This window comes from Punica granatum, chromosome 4 (genome assembly GCF_007655135.1).
Source record: "Punica granatum isolate Tunisia-2019 chromosome 4, ASM765513v2, whole genome shotgun sequence".
Classification (NCBI taxonomy): Eukaryota; Viridiplantae; Streptophyta; class Magnoliopsida; order Myrtales; family Lythraceae; genus Punica; species Punica granatum.
In genome coordinates this window covers 10,519,219-10,537,953 of record NC_045130.1, presented here as the reverse complement: position 1 = coordinate 10,537,953, position 18,735 = coordinate 10,519,219, and the positions used below count along the sequence as shown (strand labels likewise).

General features: G+C 38.0%; 2 protein-coding genes across 2 annotated transcripts; both read right to left on the bottom strand.

The window, feature by feature from the left end:
• Window positions 1-5,123: 5,123 nt before the first annotated feature.
• On the bottom strand, window positions 5,124-7,393 carry LOC116204008 (probable cinnamyl alcohol dehydrogenase). The gene is made up of 5 exons (XM_031536024.1): window positions 7,183-7,393; window positions 6,956-7,069; window positions 6,425-6,652; window positions 5,837-6,276; window positions 5,124-5,536 (listed from the first exon to the last, which is right to left on the bottom strand). Exons 1-5 carry the CDS (start codon window positions 7,269-7,271, stop codon window positions 5,337-5,339), a joined length of 1,071 nt encoding a protein of 356 aa, XP_031391884.1. The 5' UTR covers window positions 7,272-7,393; the 3' UTR covers window positions 5,124-5,336.
• Window positions 7,394-8,915: 1,522 nt separating this feature from the next.
• Window positions 8,916-12,419, bottom strand: LOC116204007 (RNA pseudouridine synthase 4, mitochondrial). The gene is made up of 10 exons (XM_031536023.1): window positions 11,995-12,419; window positions 11,470-11,541; window positions 11,243-11,389; window positions 11,119-11,166; window positions 10,954-11,034; window positions 10,553-10,666; window positions 10,356-10,457; window positions 10,146-10,260; window positions 9,682-9,728; window positions 8,916-9,485 (listed from the first exon to the last, which is right to left on the bottom strand). Exons 1-10 carry the CDS (start codon window positions 12,331-12,333, stop codon window positions 9,135-9,137), a joined length of 1,416 nt encoding a protein of 471 aa, XP_031391883.1. The 5' UTR covers window positions 12,334-12,419; the 3' UTR covers window positions 8,916-9,134.
• Window positions 12,420-18,735: the final 6,316 nt, after the last annotated feature.

Sequence of the window (18,735 nt, the reverse complement as noted above, 5' to 3'; positions counted from 1 at the left end):
ATCTACTGATTAAATTATGGGGAGAATGCATACTTGCAGCTGCGTATTTGATTAATTACACACCTACTCCCGTATTGTCGGGAAAAGCTCCAGTTGATATTATCTTTCAAAAGCAACTACGACTTGATCATCTTAAGATTTTTGGTTGCTCGTGTTATGCTTCCAAGAGACCTAAGCCAACTGATAAATTTGAGAGTCGGGCATGTTGTTTCATTTTCATGGGATATCCACATGGTCAAAGGTATGAAAATTGTATGATCTTGAGACCGAGGAAATTTTTGTTTCACGGGACGTTGATCTTTCATGAAGAAGTTTTCCCATTTTACAAGTTAACTGGGGAGATCCAATGGGAGGTATTTTCCCATTTTAGGAAAGATTTCCAATAAAAGGTCTAAAGGATTAGTTTGATTTAGTGCTTAGTGTAAATTGTGATTGTCACCACTGCAACTTGGAACATGCACTCGGAATTTGTGCTTGTTCCACCTTCAATTTTAGACTAGAATTGCGCGTTGGAAAACTTCTACTTCTCTCTTTAGTTCGAGGTTGGAGTTGGGGTCATCTTTGCGTAGCTAATGCTAATTTCGCCCTACTTAGGTGTGGATATGAGTTCTGCTGTAAATGTGGAGCTGAGTGGAAGAAGAGGAAAGCAACCTGCAACTGTAGGGACGAGAGAAACATTGTAAGGCACTGATATGAGGGATGATGACTAGTTTAATTACGTCTGCAAGGTAAATCCCCTTACCCGTTTTGTAATTCAGAGATGAGACGGTAGCAATTTCCTTCTCTTTGTTATATTCTTTTGCGTTCTTCCACTGCCGAACACGAAAACTGTTGCCACGTTTCTTCGCGGTTCGGTCGGTATCCCTCTTCCTCTTATGCCCGAGATGTTGGGAACGTGATCGATGATGGTTCTTTGTGCTCAAGGTGTCTCTGATTCTCTGTTTGATATATGTATGGCTAAACTTATCCGGGAAAAAAATAATGTATAAATGCTTTATTATCAAGAAAACTCAATAAAAATAATATCTTTTCATTAAATAAAAACTTTAAAATTCAAAAAATATATATTATTTTCATTAAAAAGGGAAAAAAAAGTGAGACGTGGTTGGGCTGGTGAAGCTTAGCCACCTACCAAACCTCGATGACGGCAATAGATATATTTTATCAGCACGAATGGACCCAATGATGACAATAGATACATATTATCAACACAAATGGACCCAAGATAAGGCGAGGACAAAGCCCTTAGATAAATATGAATAAGAATATATTTTTTTGAGTTAGAGAGAGTGAATACAAGGAATTTTAATTAAATTTAAATAATTATATATAAATTTTTTTTCAACGAACAAAATGTTAGAGGGCCCTTTCGGGCCACCATGATCATCAATATCAGGGCAAGATGTCCATTATAGTTTCGCATGCAATTAACAATCATGGAGCAGAATTGGGTGGAATATTCGAAAGCAAGAAAGTTCAACTAGGGTTGGTGGGTCAAGAATAATTAAAATAATTTTAGAATCATGATTTTGATTTTAACTCTACCCACTAAATAACAAAAACACACGTTTCCCAAGTCAAATTTATAATACCATCTCATTTGTCTTTTTCCACAATCAAAATCAAAATCAAAATCAAAATTACTTTAACTCTGAAACCAAACGCCCCCTAAAGCATCAATATGTATAGCCTATATATGTACGTGGTTCTTGAATTTTGAGAGCAAAGGGTTGGTGAGTGATATAGGTAAGGAGGGTATATGTGTAAGGAGGGTAAGGAGAATAATTAAATAAAGCATCTATATGTATAGCCCATACATGTACGTGGTTCTTGAATTTTGAGAGCAAAGAGTTGGTGAGTGATATAGGTAAGGAGGGCATTTGTCCAATGTAATATTGAAAGATAGCAACGAGTGGGACCTAGCATGAGATCCCCATGAATATGATTGCAATTTGCAATATTGTAAAATCTATGTATGTCTATATATACAAAGGACAAAACGGTGCCATGTGTTGGCTATGTTTACTTGGCATAAGAAAACCATTCACGAAGAAAGTGATCTCTCGAAAAGCATTTTGTTTTCGGATATTTGAAATGTCATAACGAAAATGAATTTGATCATGTTTTACTTTTAGAAAATGTTTTATGAATGATTTTGTCTGTAAAAGTAAAACACTTTCCGAAAATTTCTACTCATTTTCTCCATTGATCGAAAATGAATTACGTTGACTTCTATCCTTTTTTACCTATCAAACATCAGAAAGTCCAGAAAATGAATTTACTCTTTTCCCTTGAAACAAAAGGAGAATATATCTTTTCTATTGATCCTCAGCTGCATATTTCCAGAATATTTTTTTCAATTCTTATTTAAGCCTTTTAGATTAATTAAAAGAAAATTGTCTTGTCACTGGAGGTAATTCTGTTTATCTTTCTTTACCTTATGTATGGATCGCAGGGTATAGAGGGGTAGGGGTGAGATTCCAAATCCCATATTTTGATAGCATTAGTAAGAGAAGGGGTGATGAGGGATTTTAAATCTCATATTTGAATAGCGTTAGTAAGGGTCGGGATGAAAAATTTTATTTTGTACCAAAAAGATAAAGTAACCGTACATGACTTTTTTTTTTCACCCAAAAAAGCAGGGACACAAAAGTCTTTTTCATTATTTAAGAAGAAAGATATCCCATCTCATTTCATTAGTTTGGTGGAAGGGAAAAGAATGGTTTCGGTGAGTTACATTTTAATACTTTTTCTTTTCGTCCTTTTTCATTTTTTCTTTTATTTTCATCATTTATCTTCAGACACTTTTCTATTTTAATCATTCTATTACTAATACCGTTAATTTGTGATGAGTTGCAGCCACGTCAACTATCATATGCGACTCTCATTCCACATCATCAACACTAAAAAAGAAAAAAACAAGATAAGTCAATAAATTGTAAATGAAAAGTTAACCTACACTCGCACTGTAAAACATTGAGTGGGCATAGGTTCACAGTGGGTGTCAAAAAGCAACTTCAATGTGGGGGAGGCTAGGAGAGGAAGAAGAGAAAGAAGATGATTTATTGTAGCAGAACTCAAGGAGCCAAATTTCAAACTCAACTCCCACCTGCCGAAGGCAGCCTGTTTTTTGATAGACGACAGTCAATTAATTTTTTTTTATTTATGATTTATTGACTTTTCTTTTTCTTTTCCCATTTAATGTTGATGATGTGGAACGTGAATCACGTATGGCAGTTGACGTGGCTTTAACTTAGCATAAGTTAATGGTGTTAGTAATAGAAGCACTAAAATAGAAAAATATTTGAAAGTAAATGATGAAATTAGAAGAAAAAATAGAATAAGGAAGAAAACAGAAATGTTTTGAAAGATAGAGGACCAAAACCTTGCTTTCTCCCTGTTGGAATGAGAAAATGGGACTTGTAACCCCACCAAATCTACCAACCCTTATAAAAACCTCATTGCCAAGCAAACATAAGATTTTGAACCCCACCCCCACCCTATCTCTCCAAATCCCTCGAACTAAACATAACATTTGATTTATCAAAAAAAGAAGAAGATAACATTTGTAAATTGACAAGTCTCCTACCTGTATAGATTCCAAGACACTATTGGAATTTAAAAAGGTCCTTTGTAGAAATAAAATAAGTATCATTCATGAAGAACCTTAAATTTCGACACTTACAAGTCTCTACATTTATAGATAGAGCCTAGAGGACCTTCCTAGACCTAAATTCAATTGGCGTCGGTGTTTCGTACATAATTTTTCTATGTCCGCAAAAAATGCAATTGCCAAAAATAACATACAACATCATAAATGTCTTTATTTTCTTTAATCAGAAAAATAAAATTGGGATTAAGAGAAACTCCAGCAGCATAAGTGAATAATGAATGACGTGGTCGCAAGATATTATCAACCGAGGAAACTTTAGTTCGCAGAGACTAATGTATAATTCCTTACGATTTGGGACACATGGCCGATCAGCTACTAGATTTTTTTTCAGTTACAAAGGAGGTCAAAAGTATAGAACAACGAAAGAGAAATCCTAAATAATTAATAAAGAAATACGTAGTTCCAGTAAGTGTCGAACACGTAACCTCTAGGTCATTATGGTATTAATTTTGGCCAGTGAATTGATTCGGACAGCCTCATTGACAAAGGTTCCATGCCATGATTGCATGATATATTTATTAGATTACATTAATCTTAATCTTGCATGTTTTTAAACGCTTCATTGGTTTCATGTCAAGAACTGAGAAATTGCCAATGAATTAATTTTCTAATTCAAGGAATTCCCCTTTTACTCTTATAACTTTAACAAATACAAGAGAAAACTTTAAATGAAAGTCCGCAAGAAAAATCAACTAAATTATTGCACTGCGCTGTACAATTTTATCATTAATAGCTCACTGATCGTGTGCTAATAAGTTGTCTATTAATCTATTTACAATAATTGTATTAATATTTTCTCGCATCACATTATAGTAAAAAATCTCTTGAAAAAGTGGGAAGCAATTCTTTTTTCCTCAATAAATTCAAGACCTGGTTTTTTGTGGCAAGATATAGAACTTCAACAGCATAGATTAATTCCTCAATGAGGAGAAAAATGTTCCCCAAAGAAAATCCAACAGTCAATTTGCCATAATGAAAGGTACTTATTAATTTATTAATCATGGAAGAGATTTTTCCTCCACCTAGGGTTAGGTATTGATCCCTTTCAAGGCCCTGCCATCACCAAACCCATCTCAATACTCTACAAACCTTCTTTCTCATTCACATCACATTCATCATGGTTGCAATATACATTCAAAATATTCTTCTCAATACATATATACACTTTTTACTAATATTAGTATAACATAGCCAAATCCATCAATAGGAAAAATACCTACTGAATCACCTTCTCTAGTATCCCCTTACGCTCCGCAAAATGATTAAAATTCAAAGCTTTGACTAGAGCAATTTTTTTTTTTTTGGCCATAGTTGGCCGTAATTCATTTCCTCGTAGAATAACATATTGTCATGTCATACAACCGGATGGGACAAGCACCAATCGATGATTAACAAGTGAACAAATCCACCTTGTTATTTGTTTATTTTCCATTTCCTTTGAATAGTTAAATATAAAAATCAACTCACTTTATCTTTATTATTATAATGGGTAGCGACAATAAGCCCGCAAAACCAGTTCGCCATGGGGCAAAACAAAGCAAAAAACAAAGAGTGTACAATGGCCACGCGCAGTTCCTTGTCAACACATTGTTTGAGGATTGAGCCGGAAACGTTGATTCCACCTTCTTCTTCTTTTTTAATACATATTCTACTGATGATATGATCAATCAAGTTTGCTTCCGGCAACATCCACAACAAACCTATATCGGACATCATTCTTCGCAAGCCTCTCGAATGCGGTGTTGATGTAGTCCATTTTGATGACTTCGATCTGGGATGTCAGCCCCTTCTCCTTGCAGAAGTCGAGCATCTCCTTTGTCTCCTTCATGCTCCCGATGAAGCTTCCCGTGATCACCTTCCTCCCTGCACACATTCAATGTTGCAGCAGCATCATTTAATCAAGACCTGATTCATGACTATCGAGTGTGGATTTAATTTGATGTCCATGTCGAGTATCGAGCACTGATGATCGTACTAGATTGAAAACTAAAAACATGATTGAGTATGGCATGTAACTCAATAATCTAAGCCAGTTGAATAAAGACAGGCAGACATTGACACGCGAATAATACATGTTGGTGATCCTTTTCATTTTTGAGCTAAAAAAATCTGTTGCCGATGCCGGAAGGACCTGCCAGGAAGAAAGGATAGGGGAGGACTCACCGAGCATGACCATTGGGCTGACAAACTGGAGAGGGGTATTGATGACACCGAGCAAGATCAACTTCCCGTCGAGCTTCAGCAGAGACAAGTAAGGCTCGAGAGGGTGAAACACGGGCACGGTGTCAATGATATAGTCCAGGGAATCAGCGGCCGCCTTCATCTGCTCCTCATCCGAGCTCATCAAGTATCCATCTGCTCCTAGGTGCTCCAGGGCTTCCTCCCTCTTCTTGTTCGATGAGCTAATCACGGTCACGTGGTGCCCCATCGCCTTGGCTATCTTCACGCCCATGTGTCCCACCCCGCCGAGCCCGAGGATCCCCCCTCGAAGCCCGCTATTCTTCAGCCCGAAGTGGTTCAGTGGGCTGTAGATGGTCACTCCGGCGCACAGGAGGGGGGCGGCCTGCTCAGCATCCATCCCTTCCGGTATCTTCACCACGAACCTAGCATAGGAAAGCTGGTCATTAGCGCATCAAACCGCTACCACGAATCTACAATTGGTGCATCCCCAAATCAGAAATCAAAGGAAATTCCTTAGAAGAAAATGAAACTTCTTTGTTTTGAAAAGGCGGGAAGTAAACATAAACGCACTTCTTGTCGACGACCACTTCACCGGCGAAGCCGCCCTGAGTCGGCTTTCCATCAGTGTAGACATCATTGTAGTTCCAGATCTTCTTGTTGCAGTACTGCTCCATATCCGACTTGCAGGGGTGGCAATTCCGGCAGCACTGGACAAGCAACCCGACCCCGACCACGTCTCCCGCCCTGAACTCTGTCACATCGGATCCCACCTCCAGCACCTCACCTACCACTTCATGCCTACCCATAAACCCCACCCAGAAAAAAAAAAAAGGCATCAGCAAACATCAGCAGCTTTTGACTTCCATCAATGCTTAAAACCAGGAGAAGAAACACTAATTAGGGGACATAATAAATGCAAGCCCAGTTAAAAAACAGAGCAGGTTAGTCATCCGAAAAAATAAAAAAAGGAAAAAAAAAATAGAGCAGGCTGCTGATGGCCAGGATTAGTCCCGTCAGATACAAATAGGAATCATGGCCATCGACAGTGTTATGAATAAGCTAGGAAATATTGGAATATTTGGGGTGGGGAGCAGAGCATACCCAGGGACCATGGGATAGTTAGACTGGCCAAGGTCGTTCTTGATCTGGTGAAGATCAGAGTGGCAGATTCCGCAGCAGAGGACCTTGACATACAAATCTTCAGGGCCTGTGTTCCTGTGTGTAAATGCATGCATGGTGCTCACATCCCATCCCAAATAAGTTGCTTATTAATTAACAGCAGATTTCAACTGAGAACTGATCAGGGGAAGTGATCGATTGTTAATTACCTGAGGTTGAAAGGGAAAGGGGAGAGGATCCCAGATGGGTCTCTGGCTGCCCAACCTATGGTGGTTCTCTCTGATTCAATACTCCCCATTTTTTCCTTTCTCCTTCTTCCTTCGAGTGAAGCAGACGGACCGACAGAGAGAGAGAGAGAGAGAGAGGCGAGCTTTAAGGGGAAGGAGATAATGGGTTTGAGGGATAGGACTAAGATGTGCACTTGGGGCTTTTCTATATTATATAGGTGTATAGGAGCTCACCCTCATGATATATTGGAGGACGACAGAAAGGGACAATCAACGATACCGAAGTATAATTATTCTACTCTTTTATTATTATTATTATTATTATTATTTTTTAAAATTGGCAAGTTTAATACAATTAAATCAAAATTTTAATAATTAATAAAGAAAGACGAATAATTTCAAAACGAAAAGCGAACTTGTAACCTCATATTTGACTAGCGAGGATGTGCGCAATGACGCTCATCCTCATTTTCTTCTACTCTTAATGATACATCGATTACCAATAAGAATTCAAGTAAAATTCATGTTTAGAAGAGATTCGAACACGTCTTACCTTTGTGTTATGCAATATAATAGGTTTTTTTATCGGGTTTGCAATCATTTCCATTCTGTGCTTTTGGGCATCTGAACTGAGCTGAGTCCGAGAACAGAAATATAATAAAAAGCATCTTGCACCTCTGTTGCATGTTCCATTGAAGGACTGCTCACCAAATGATATTACACCAAAAACTCCCAAATAACTATTATCCACGTGATTCAGCGCCGATCAGACTATTCATCGTTAGGTCAGACTATTCATCATTAGGCCTATAGTGCACTGTCCTCGGTACTGCGAAAACATAGATGCCTTCTCGACAAGAGTGAGTCACTGGGAAAGAGGTATAAGAAAAAAGGTCAAAAACAGAAGGAAAAAAATTAAAAAAGAGAGTAAAGAAAGGGAAATATCTAGAAGAAGGAAGATGAGCTTCGCGTCTGCAGGTGGAGAAAAGCTTGTAATTCACTTTGGCGTTTCGTATCATCATTCTTCTTCTTCTGCTTCTTGTTGAAAATTATTGTTATTATATCATTATCATAGTTATTTTAATTATTACATTTCTATTGATAGAGATGAGTGGAAAGACGAATTTAGTTTGTATCGTTTTTGTTAGAAAAAAAAGATCCGAAAACGAGAAACTGTCATCCTTCCCCCCTTTTGGAAGTGACTACGGAGTCCACATTGTTCAAAACAGAAAACAATAGTAAAAGATCAGGGGTGTTTTCATAATTTTAAAAAAGAAAACCTTTGAAACGAGGCGAGGCCCTGGCCCACCAAGCCGTTGTTCCTTAAAGCAACGAAGTGGTCGGTCCCGCTAGTTGCGCCTAAATTCCTGCTGCCTGGAAACAAACGGACAGGCCCTTTAAACCAACGGTTGTCCTGCAATCTACAAATGAATCCCGGCCAATGATGAACGGGCGCGCGGTCAACCTAGCGTCAGATGGCGTCGTGCTCGCGTCATCAACCGGGAATCCGGTCCGACTACCGGTCTGGACCAGGCCGGGCATGAGGCGGCATAACCCCAGGTCCAGCTTCCTCCCGTCCCGTCACACCTACTCCTGAAAAGAAATTTCTTCGGTTTCCTTTTGGTCTAAAAAATCACTGTTCACATTTTAAATCGGACTTGATTGCGAACCAAACATGATTAAGAACGTAAGCTAACTAAGACATTCCGTGGAAGTGCCGGAAAATGATGGCGGGCCACATTCATTTGAATTGATCGATAACTTTACATTTTCTGAGTATACATACAAGCCCGCGAAAAACTTTTTATGCCCCTCTAGGAAAGTGAAGAATTATAAAGGTTTCCTAGTCTTGAACCAAATGCAGAAAAATGCTTACCCCGTGAAGTGAAATCTACTCACCGCTACTCACTCGACCATTTGTTTCTTCTCAGCAATCATCGTGACTTCAAAATATCGAAGCTCTTCTGCATATAAGAAGGCAACGGTGCGACCAACTCAAGACTTTCCAATTCCAAAAGGTCTTGCCTTGGAGACGAATCAACATTTTGCAAAGCCTGAGAGATGTTAGGAAAGAGAATCTCCTTGCAGTGGAGATGAAGCCGAGGCTGCTTATCGGAGATGCTCCCGCTTTCGAGGTCGAGACCAAAGGGAAGGGCCTTCCCTCTGACTTTCCCACTCGAGCTCTCTTCGGGTGGAAACATTTCCCACTTCCTATGGGCTCTCCATCCATACTTGTAATCTCCAACTATTGGAGTGCCTAGCACCTCAGCACAGTGTACTCGAAGCTGCATTTTCCAAGACATAGTCCAAAGATTAGAAAGAAGAAGGGGGGGGGGAGGGAACTCAAATATACAGAGGGGTTATGAAAATAGATGGCTGCATTGCTTTCCGAACCACATTCATTATGAAGGAATGAAACACAGCCGTCTCATAAAGGGACAATTCCTTCATAGCAAACGTGGCTTTAGTTTAGATTACTACCTGGTGCTTTCGACCTGTGAGAGGTGACAGCTCTAACCATGTATAACCTGCAAAATTGTAGGTAACACGCCCAAAACATTAGTGTGTTTATCGACCGATTAAATTACACATAATAGCTCAAGACTACATATGACCATGAACCAACAAAGAAAAGCTATTCAATATTCTCATCACGATGGACCAAAAGCGAGTATTTCATGCCTATTACCATTCTAAACCATCCTTTATCTTTTGTCCTTCTATTTTGGTCTATAAATTGCAGTAAGATAGTTCAAAATGTTTAATTTATTCCTTCCCATGTAGTTGCACGATGGAAGACCTAACATATCATTTATTTGTTCTGTTAGATATGTGGCGAGTTAGATACCACAGCTAACATTACTAGTTGAGACAGATAACGAGAAATCCTTTCTTCTTTTTCTTCCAATTAAAGCAGTCTCAGTGACTTCAACTGTATTACTTACCGTTACTAGAGTCAATCACTTGATACTCAGTCATTGCATGCTGAGAAGAAATAGTCTGGCTCTGAACGTTGACGATCACAGTTATTCTGTCAGATTTTCCATCATCCACCACAATCTGGAAAAGGGAGCGAAGGTAAAAGCAAAATTTTCAGTTCTTCACTTCTTAAAATTAGATGGTTCAGTATGAAATAGCAATTGGGTCACCCTAACCTTTCTTAATGGTACTGAAATCAAGCCCCTCGGTCGTCTCGGGGACCCAATGACAAGGGCCCAATACTTCCGTTGCAGTATGCGCTTTCTTCTTTTGATATCCTAATATAACCAATTTGGGTAATTTTCAGTCAGAAAATGTTGAAGTATTAAAATTAAGCCCTCAGCAGTTGAGTATCACACGATAGCATACTCACATCACTGGAAGCTCCAATGGTTTTTTCACGGAATATCGAGTGCAAGAACGCACCACTTGTCCGTGTCCTCCCCATCAAAAGGATTCCGCTGCAATCTCTATCTAGTCTGTGCACCTTAAAAATGTTAAATTTACCTTCAGAAGATTTGCAAATTCAAAAGCCGTTCCAAAGTTTCTACTTCAGTTTGTTTCAACATTTCCTGAAAAGCAAATTATAATGTCATCTGTGCCAAGTGATGTGCTGCCTGATTGAAGCACCCAAACTTGTCTCTGTTTTCTTAAGAATTTCAAAAGGAAAAGAGATTTAGATGCATTCTTCATGTCAGAACACACATAATTGGAACCATTCTGTCATCAATAGAAACTTATGTTTCTTCAAGCTCAATCTGATAAAGAACTCACCAGCCGAGGGGGTTCAGGGTAGTTGTACTTTAAACAAGACACTGCCAGCTCATCTAAGCTTCTTCTGATGCCTGTTCCCCCCTGCCAAAACGAACCTAATGGTCAACAACATATTCTTTGCTGAACGAATAATTACCACTGACTGGAAAGAAACAAGACAGTTACCTGAACCGGCATTCCTGGGGGCTTATTGATGGCAATAATTGAAGAGTCCTGCTTAAAAACAATAGTGTGAAACGAATATGCACAGCTAAATCAAGATAATTGTTTAATAGCCGAAAGCACAAACCTTATACAACTCAAGGCTGCGAACAAAGTTAACTTCTTCAATGGTGAAATGGCTCTCCTGAGTCTCCTCTTTCCTGGAGGGCACCTCCTTAACAGTGATAGGAAGATACACTCTATCTCCCAAATTCATTGGGTCTTTGGCAGCAACCTTTTCGAGTAAATCTCATATTAGATGAGCCCATCCTTTAAATATATCAATTAGAAGACAGACAAAATATAAATTTTTACCCTTTTTAGCCGGATATCTTGTGTCTGAGTGCCTGAATCAGACTGGTCCATACTAGACAACTCCCTGCGAACCTACAACGTGGAGAACATCACAGCTGGTCCCGAGGCTCCAACAAAGGCATGAAATCTTTCATACCAATTAATTCATTCTAGATTAGATATCCTCATGACCATCCGTACACAAAAACATGCCTCAATCTACCAGCTTAAACTATCAGATGGGCTGGTTATGGCTTTTACGTATTAATACTGTCAAAGATATCCGATCAGGCAAACTCTGTACGCATCAATAACGAACAACTTCCGGGCTTGTTTTGTGTAGTTTTTTCATAGCACTTGATCGAGATTGCCAGAGACAATCATCAAATCGTCATATTCATTCTCTGCACATGACTCCACAGCCAACAACCACCCCATGCTACCCATGTCCTACATGCTATCATGCAGAACTTTATAGAACTTATAAACTCTGAGCATCGCGAACTACTGAGTAAATCCATTTTCTGAGCTAAATGGGATGAAAACCTGTCTCAAGCGGAAGAGCTTCTGCACGAGGCTCCTGGGCAGCTCAGGGCAGCACCGAGTCACCCACTTGATCGCCGTCGTAGAGGTGGTGGTGGCAGCCGCAACGGAAGATTGAGCTGCTACCTCTCTCCCCAAAGAGGCACCGTCAGCTGTACCATCAAATGGGGGCAAGGTGAACCATTTCCCCTTGTTGTCGTTCCGATCGTGGCCACGAATTTGCTCATCAGAAAGAGTTTGTAACGGATGGCAGACCGAGGCGAAGAGTCTCCTGCCGCCCCACGAGGCGGCTGACGGTGATAGCAGCAGGAGGCCGCGGCGGGCAAGGGCGGAATCCGCCATGGAGGGCCGCGACGTTGAGAGGTAGTTAATGGAGGAGCTTCGGGGCCGAAGTCCATCGCAGGGCACAACGGAGGGTTTAGTGAGCGGAAAGGAAAAGAAACATATCAGCCGGTTGCCGGTTGACTTTGTGGGCTTTTATTGGACATTCCCAATTGGGCCCTTAAATAGGCCCATTTCCTATCGCCCCAACTTATATGCACAAAAAAAAAATGGCAGAAGATAAATTACACTAATAATTATTCAAATTGTACTAATTCAAGGAAATTCCACTGACCCTTCCATATACAAATTTATGATTTTTGTAAGTTTACGAGGGATACACCTGTGACACCAATATGATTCATGAGGAAGAGTATCATTTGGCTATCACGAGAACCACTGCTATATATGAATTGGACCATTTAATTCGAACCCAACGTAATTTGATCTTTTGTTTATCACGAATCAAACTTTGCATAAAATTCTAATATATGCGAAGTTGCGAAGCGGTATAAACGAGAACTGGCGACATCCATCATGTACTTGATTTGTTTCTCTGTTGCATAATTTGATAAATGTTACAGCATGTTTTCTCTATTATTGTTAGGACATGGTGGTCTCTATTTAATTCTATTAGGTGCAATTACCCAAAATAGAAAATATTCGAGGAGTTGCCTGGTATAGTTGCAATATGCTATAAGAAGAAATGGGGGCTTACATGTTGATGTGCATGAACTTAGAACCAATGGTCAATAATGCAATTCTTCTTCCATTTATCTTTTCGGTGAAATGATAGAAATGTGTGCGATGGCTCGGAAAGGTTCAAGACTCATATATATGATTATGAGCGTTATGTTGGTCCTCAACGCGTAGATACATATTAATAGGCATGGGTTATTAATTAGATTCACCAAGATCATTTTAATCATCTGGATTAAGAAGACATCTCCCATGTCCAGGGAGAATTATCACCGTAAATCTTTTAGGGGAGCGTGTGGTTCATCTGGGAAGATTGTATCCAAGATGTACACAAGTTGGAGCGGAACATCACATGACAAGGAATAAAATAGTAAAGGAAAAACAAGAATACTAAGAAAGTGTTGGTTCAGTCTAACGCTATAAAGAAAAAAACACAATTTCGGGCATTGGAAAGCACACTTTTAGGAGGAGAAATAACTTTTAATTCTCAATCTTCTGAAATTGCGAGGGCAATGTCTTCTCACAATTTTTCCAAAGAAGATGGATATATATATATAAAACGCGAGAGACAGTGAAATCAATAATCTTGGATCATATATATATATATAGTATTTACTCTTTTTCCTCCCAAATTCATATGGAAACCTAAAAGGAAGTTATAATTGTTATCACTTATATACATGGTTGTTAGAATCGCGATTCGAATCGTAAAATCGTAAGATTCTACGATTCAAGGGGTGACTACCGATTCCGATTCCATGGCATGAATCGGGAAGGTAGAATCGTGGCTGAATCGCGATTCGAATTGCAGAATCGTAGAATCGAACCGATTCTACGATTCTGATTTCAATCCAAAGTTGTAGGTCCCCTCTCTCTCCCTCCTCATCTCTCTCATTGTGCGACAATATTGCTCATTGGTTCTCTTATTTTATGAAAAATTTGAAACTTGTCTCATGTCTGTAAGTGATAGGGACCTGGAAAGTTTATGGAACTGCTTCGAATTGGGTTCCGATCGATTCCTGATTGCCGTCCGATTTGAGATAATTTAGGCTAGAATTTTTTTTCGACTTTTTAAGGTTAGATGATTCCAAGAAGGGACAGACAAAGAAGTTAGGGAGGAAAAACAGTTTCGCCTATAAAATCCGTGATCACAGTACTATATCAATTTTCATTGGAAGTTGTTATCGTGAGGGCGTCTCTGAGAGCACCATCTGATTTTGATGAATGAAGTAGGAAGTATCAAGATTTATCATTTGATGGTTATTTCTACTCTTTCTAAAATAGGATTTGTATGTATATATATATGCAGTTTTTTTAATTACAGGTAGAATCTTACGATTCACAATTCGATTCTACGATTCACGATTCCACGACCCTCGACCGATTCTAGGTAGAATCACGATTCTGACAACCTTGCTTATATATACTAGTCATCCGACCTGCGGGTATGTACTTATAGTTAATTTTTAAAATAAAAATATTGTGAATAGTTTTGATACTTACTTATGTACGAAATGCAACTACAAAATTTAAAATTGATTTATATATATAGGAGATAAAAGTAAAATTTTGAAGCACATTCCACATTTCCAATGTCTAGTGAGTGGTCGAGGCCTATTTTCTCTGAACTGTGCAGGATGATGATCATAAATATGTATGTACTAAAATAAAACTAATTCTAGCCAAAAAAAAACAAAGAAATAAAACTAATTTAAAAGTTTGGCGATCAAATGGGTGGCATGAGTATTTTCTAGTATCTTGACCCGTTTAATTTCGCAATCTGATTTTAAAATTTTAATTCTAACTTTAACTCTCACTATACAATAAAAGTCAACAATACAATTATTACTTTTTCATTTTTTTTCAATTTTTTTAATTATTCAATTCAATTTTTAATAATAAATTATCTCAACTATTAATTACTTTTTCCACAATTCAACAATGCAATCATTACTTTTTTCAACTATTCATTACTTTTTCACACTTTTTCTCATAATTTAACATCACAATTATTACAAACCAATTAAAATCAAAACTCAACTTATCTCAACTCTAAAACCAAACGATCAAATGGGTGGCATGAGTATTTTCTAGTATCTAATATTCTTTGTTATGATAATATTTATATAGATAAAATATTAGCCAATAGCCAAGATAGAACAAAGAGTTGAATGATCAGAATAAATAAATAAATAAATGAAAACTAAGAATTGAAAGTGTCATCAAACATCTCATTACTTCATCCATTTCACTTGGAAAAGTAGAACCATGGACTATTTCTTAGGATCAAATATATCATAGTACATATTAGAATTTAGAAACCTAAAAACTACATATTGTTTTTTTTTTTGGGATAACAATGATCGGTCCTAAATTTGTTGGTAAGAATGCTCCATTTTTTCAAGTGTCCACCACCTAGTATTGAAAATTCAATGAGTCTTGGCTAATCTATATTCGAGTTGGATCAGCTCACTTTAGGGATAAAATTCTCCAAATTGTGCATTTTCTTTATTCTTAAGATGCAAAACATAAAAACTTGTTTAAAGCAAAAAGAACATTGAATCATCCAAACCAATTCATATTAGTTAAGCTCTTTCTTAGATGTGCCTCAGCTATTTCTTATGAGTGCAGGCCTTTGATTTCTTAATTAGTAATAAATTTGGGAATTTAAAATAAATATTAATTAGGATCTTTGGATTTTGAAGGAATAAGATGGATAGAAAGGCGAATGAATATATGACTACGAATCGATTCATCATTCCTGCAAAAAGTTCTTAATTAATTTTTTTTTATTGGGATAACAAAGTTCTTAATTAACTATTTATAATTTTTTGAGTGAAATAAGAAAACATGGAGTTTGAAGCTTGTTATGCAATAGAGAGTTAAAGACTTGACACATGATACTATTTGATGAATTCTGACATGACGTATGGCATAGCCTCATTGAACATGTTTTTTCGTTTTGTATATTATATAGATACTAGTTGCTAAGCCTACGCTATGAGCTGGCTGTTGTAGAAATTTGTCATTGGCTTGATAATCCTTGATTTTCTCAATTTTTTTCATCTTGCCAATCAACTTTTATTTATTGAGCGAGCAATATTGTAGGAAGAAGAATTGATGTGAAAGAAGAAGGTGGTGAGATACTTTTTACATATTGCCTTTTCATTTTCTTTAGAGTCACTATTTTAAAAAAAAGTTGTCTCAAATAAGTTACTTTTTTTTGGGTGAATTCAAATAAATTACTTAGACCTTACAACTTCTTTCAGAATCACTTTAATTTGCATATGATGAACTGTGACGTGTCAATATCATACTATGCCAAGTGTTATTAAGTGATTGGCTAGCATATGAATCGTCATTCAATGTAAAGTGTCCTTCGTCTTATGAGGTAGAATTTGGCTTTTTATCTTAATTTTTAATATTGTATATAGATATATCCCAAGATGGCTAGTGTGACATCAAAAGAGGGTGTAGTGCAGTGGCGCAAGCCTCACCTGGTAATCAAGATGTTCCAAATTCGATATCCAGTGGAATAAAGAAATTGTGAGTAGTTTCAACCAAATAGATTGAGAATATTTGGGGTCTGATAAAAATAACAAAGACATATAGTGATCAATTCAAATGTGAATTTTAAGGTGACGGTTCATCTTATAAAAGTCACCAGTTTGTCGGCCATATACTGTGCATCGGCCCTTTCTGGTTTTTGACCTCAACTCGAGGAAGCTTCATTCCAACTCCAAGATCCATGCAATCGATATGGAATGGAAAATCAACTCGGGGAAGCTTCATTCCAATTCCAAGGTACATGCAATCGATATGGAATAGAAACTCAAGGAGAAATATTTCGGTGATTTTATCTTATTACGTGGCGTGAGGAAGAAACAATTATAATGAAGCAAACTCGTACATATGATGTTGATCACATGGACAATTTGTCATAATTATTGTCAATTGCAAAACTTCTTTTAATTTATTTCCCATCACATTATTTTAAAGTATGACTATTTAAGAATTTCTCTACCGTACATATATTTTTGCTATGATTGAGAGAGAGAACCGACCACCTGGGTCAAATGAGGCAAATGCCAGTGGGTATATATGTCCCAGTTCATGCACAGTGCCCCACCACACACACACCCCCCCCACCCCCCCCCCCCCCCCCCCCCCCCCCCACCCCCCCCCCCCCCCCCCCCCCCCCCCCCCCCCCCCCCCCCCCCCCCCCCCCCCCCCCCCCCCCCCCACCCAAAGATTTCTCCCCTCTCGAATTGTCATTTTCCTTAACATTCTTTCATCAATTTGCTTAGATAATGTCCCTACCTTAGCTATATACTCAGTTTAACAGCCTCCTAACTAATTTTCCGCTGCTGGAAATTGAAAATCTTGTTCAATTTTGCATGCATGCCTTCTTCATAAATATACGAGTGTGGTCTCTATCGATGTTCTCACATATATAATTGACACTGGACAAGTACCAGAAAGGGCCGCCCACTAACGTTTCTCATCGACCTTTCCTCGGAAGACGGAGCTCTAACATCTGATCCATATAAATAGAGAAGCCGCGCATGTGTTTGTTTAAAGCCACAAACATATAGACACGACTTTATCTTGTAACATATAATAGGAATGGACAGGAGAGTGAAGTGCAGTCCTCGCATTCTTCTTGTTGTTTCTTTCTTGTTAACTTACATGCTCCATTCGACCGAGGGCGCTCGGCCATTAATGAAGGGTTCAGGGTTAGCTGTCCCAGTTGGTGAGGTTGATGAAAGATTTTATGATAATAGAATTACTGTTGGTTCTCATGGGGGTTTGCGGTTGTCCCTGGTGGAGGTGAACGATGAAGGGCCAAGCCCCGGTGGAGGAGGACACAGACTTGGCGATGAGGCCGGGGCTCCACAGCAGAACTCGGAAGACTTTTCTGCCCCGTCTGCTCCCAGAGGTGGAAATTAATTCTAGCTAGGCCAGACCTGATTTATAAACACTTTAGGTTCTGTATGTCACTACCGTATGTGTTTGCCCGTGCATATTAGATCCTTATTGCCACTTCCAATATTTTTTTTTTGGGTCAAACTTCCAATATATTTTTAGGGAGATTGAATAAAACATGTCTACAACAGCATTAATAAGTGATGCTCTGGCATTAAGCCGGTGATACCATGTAACTTTTGGCTAGATTTGATGGTTGAGATAATTAATTATCATCATTCACAAATCACACATATATATAGGTGTCTAATATTCTAAATGATATATACGCTGTTTTTGTTGTATTTCGGTCTATACAACCTCGTTGATCATGTATATTGCAATTCTATTGTGCAACATGATATCAAGTGACTTGCTATTTGTTAATTACTAATCAACCTTGTTATTATATGAATTCTACTGCAAGAGCAACAATTATTTATACATCTATATATTCTTCCTTTCTTTAAAGAGCAAATTACACAAAAAAAAAACCTAAATTTTATAAAACATCTCAGTTTTGTCCTAAATTTTATTTTGTAACAAAAAAACCACATGTTTTGAAAATCGTCTCAGATTTGACCTCCCGTTACCATTCTGTTAAGTTTGCCGTCTATTTGCCTACGTGGACTTCACGTGACCCACAAAATTTACACATCATCTGATCATCTTCTATTTTTTTTACAAAAATATCCTAAGTTTTCAGAAAAGTCTCAGTTTTGTTCCAAATTTTGATTTATAATTTAAAAAAATACATAT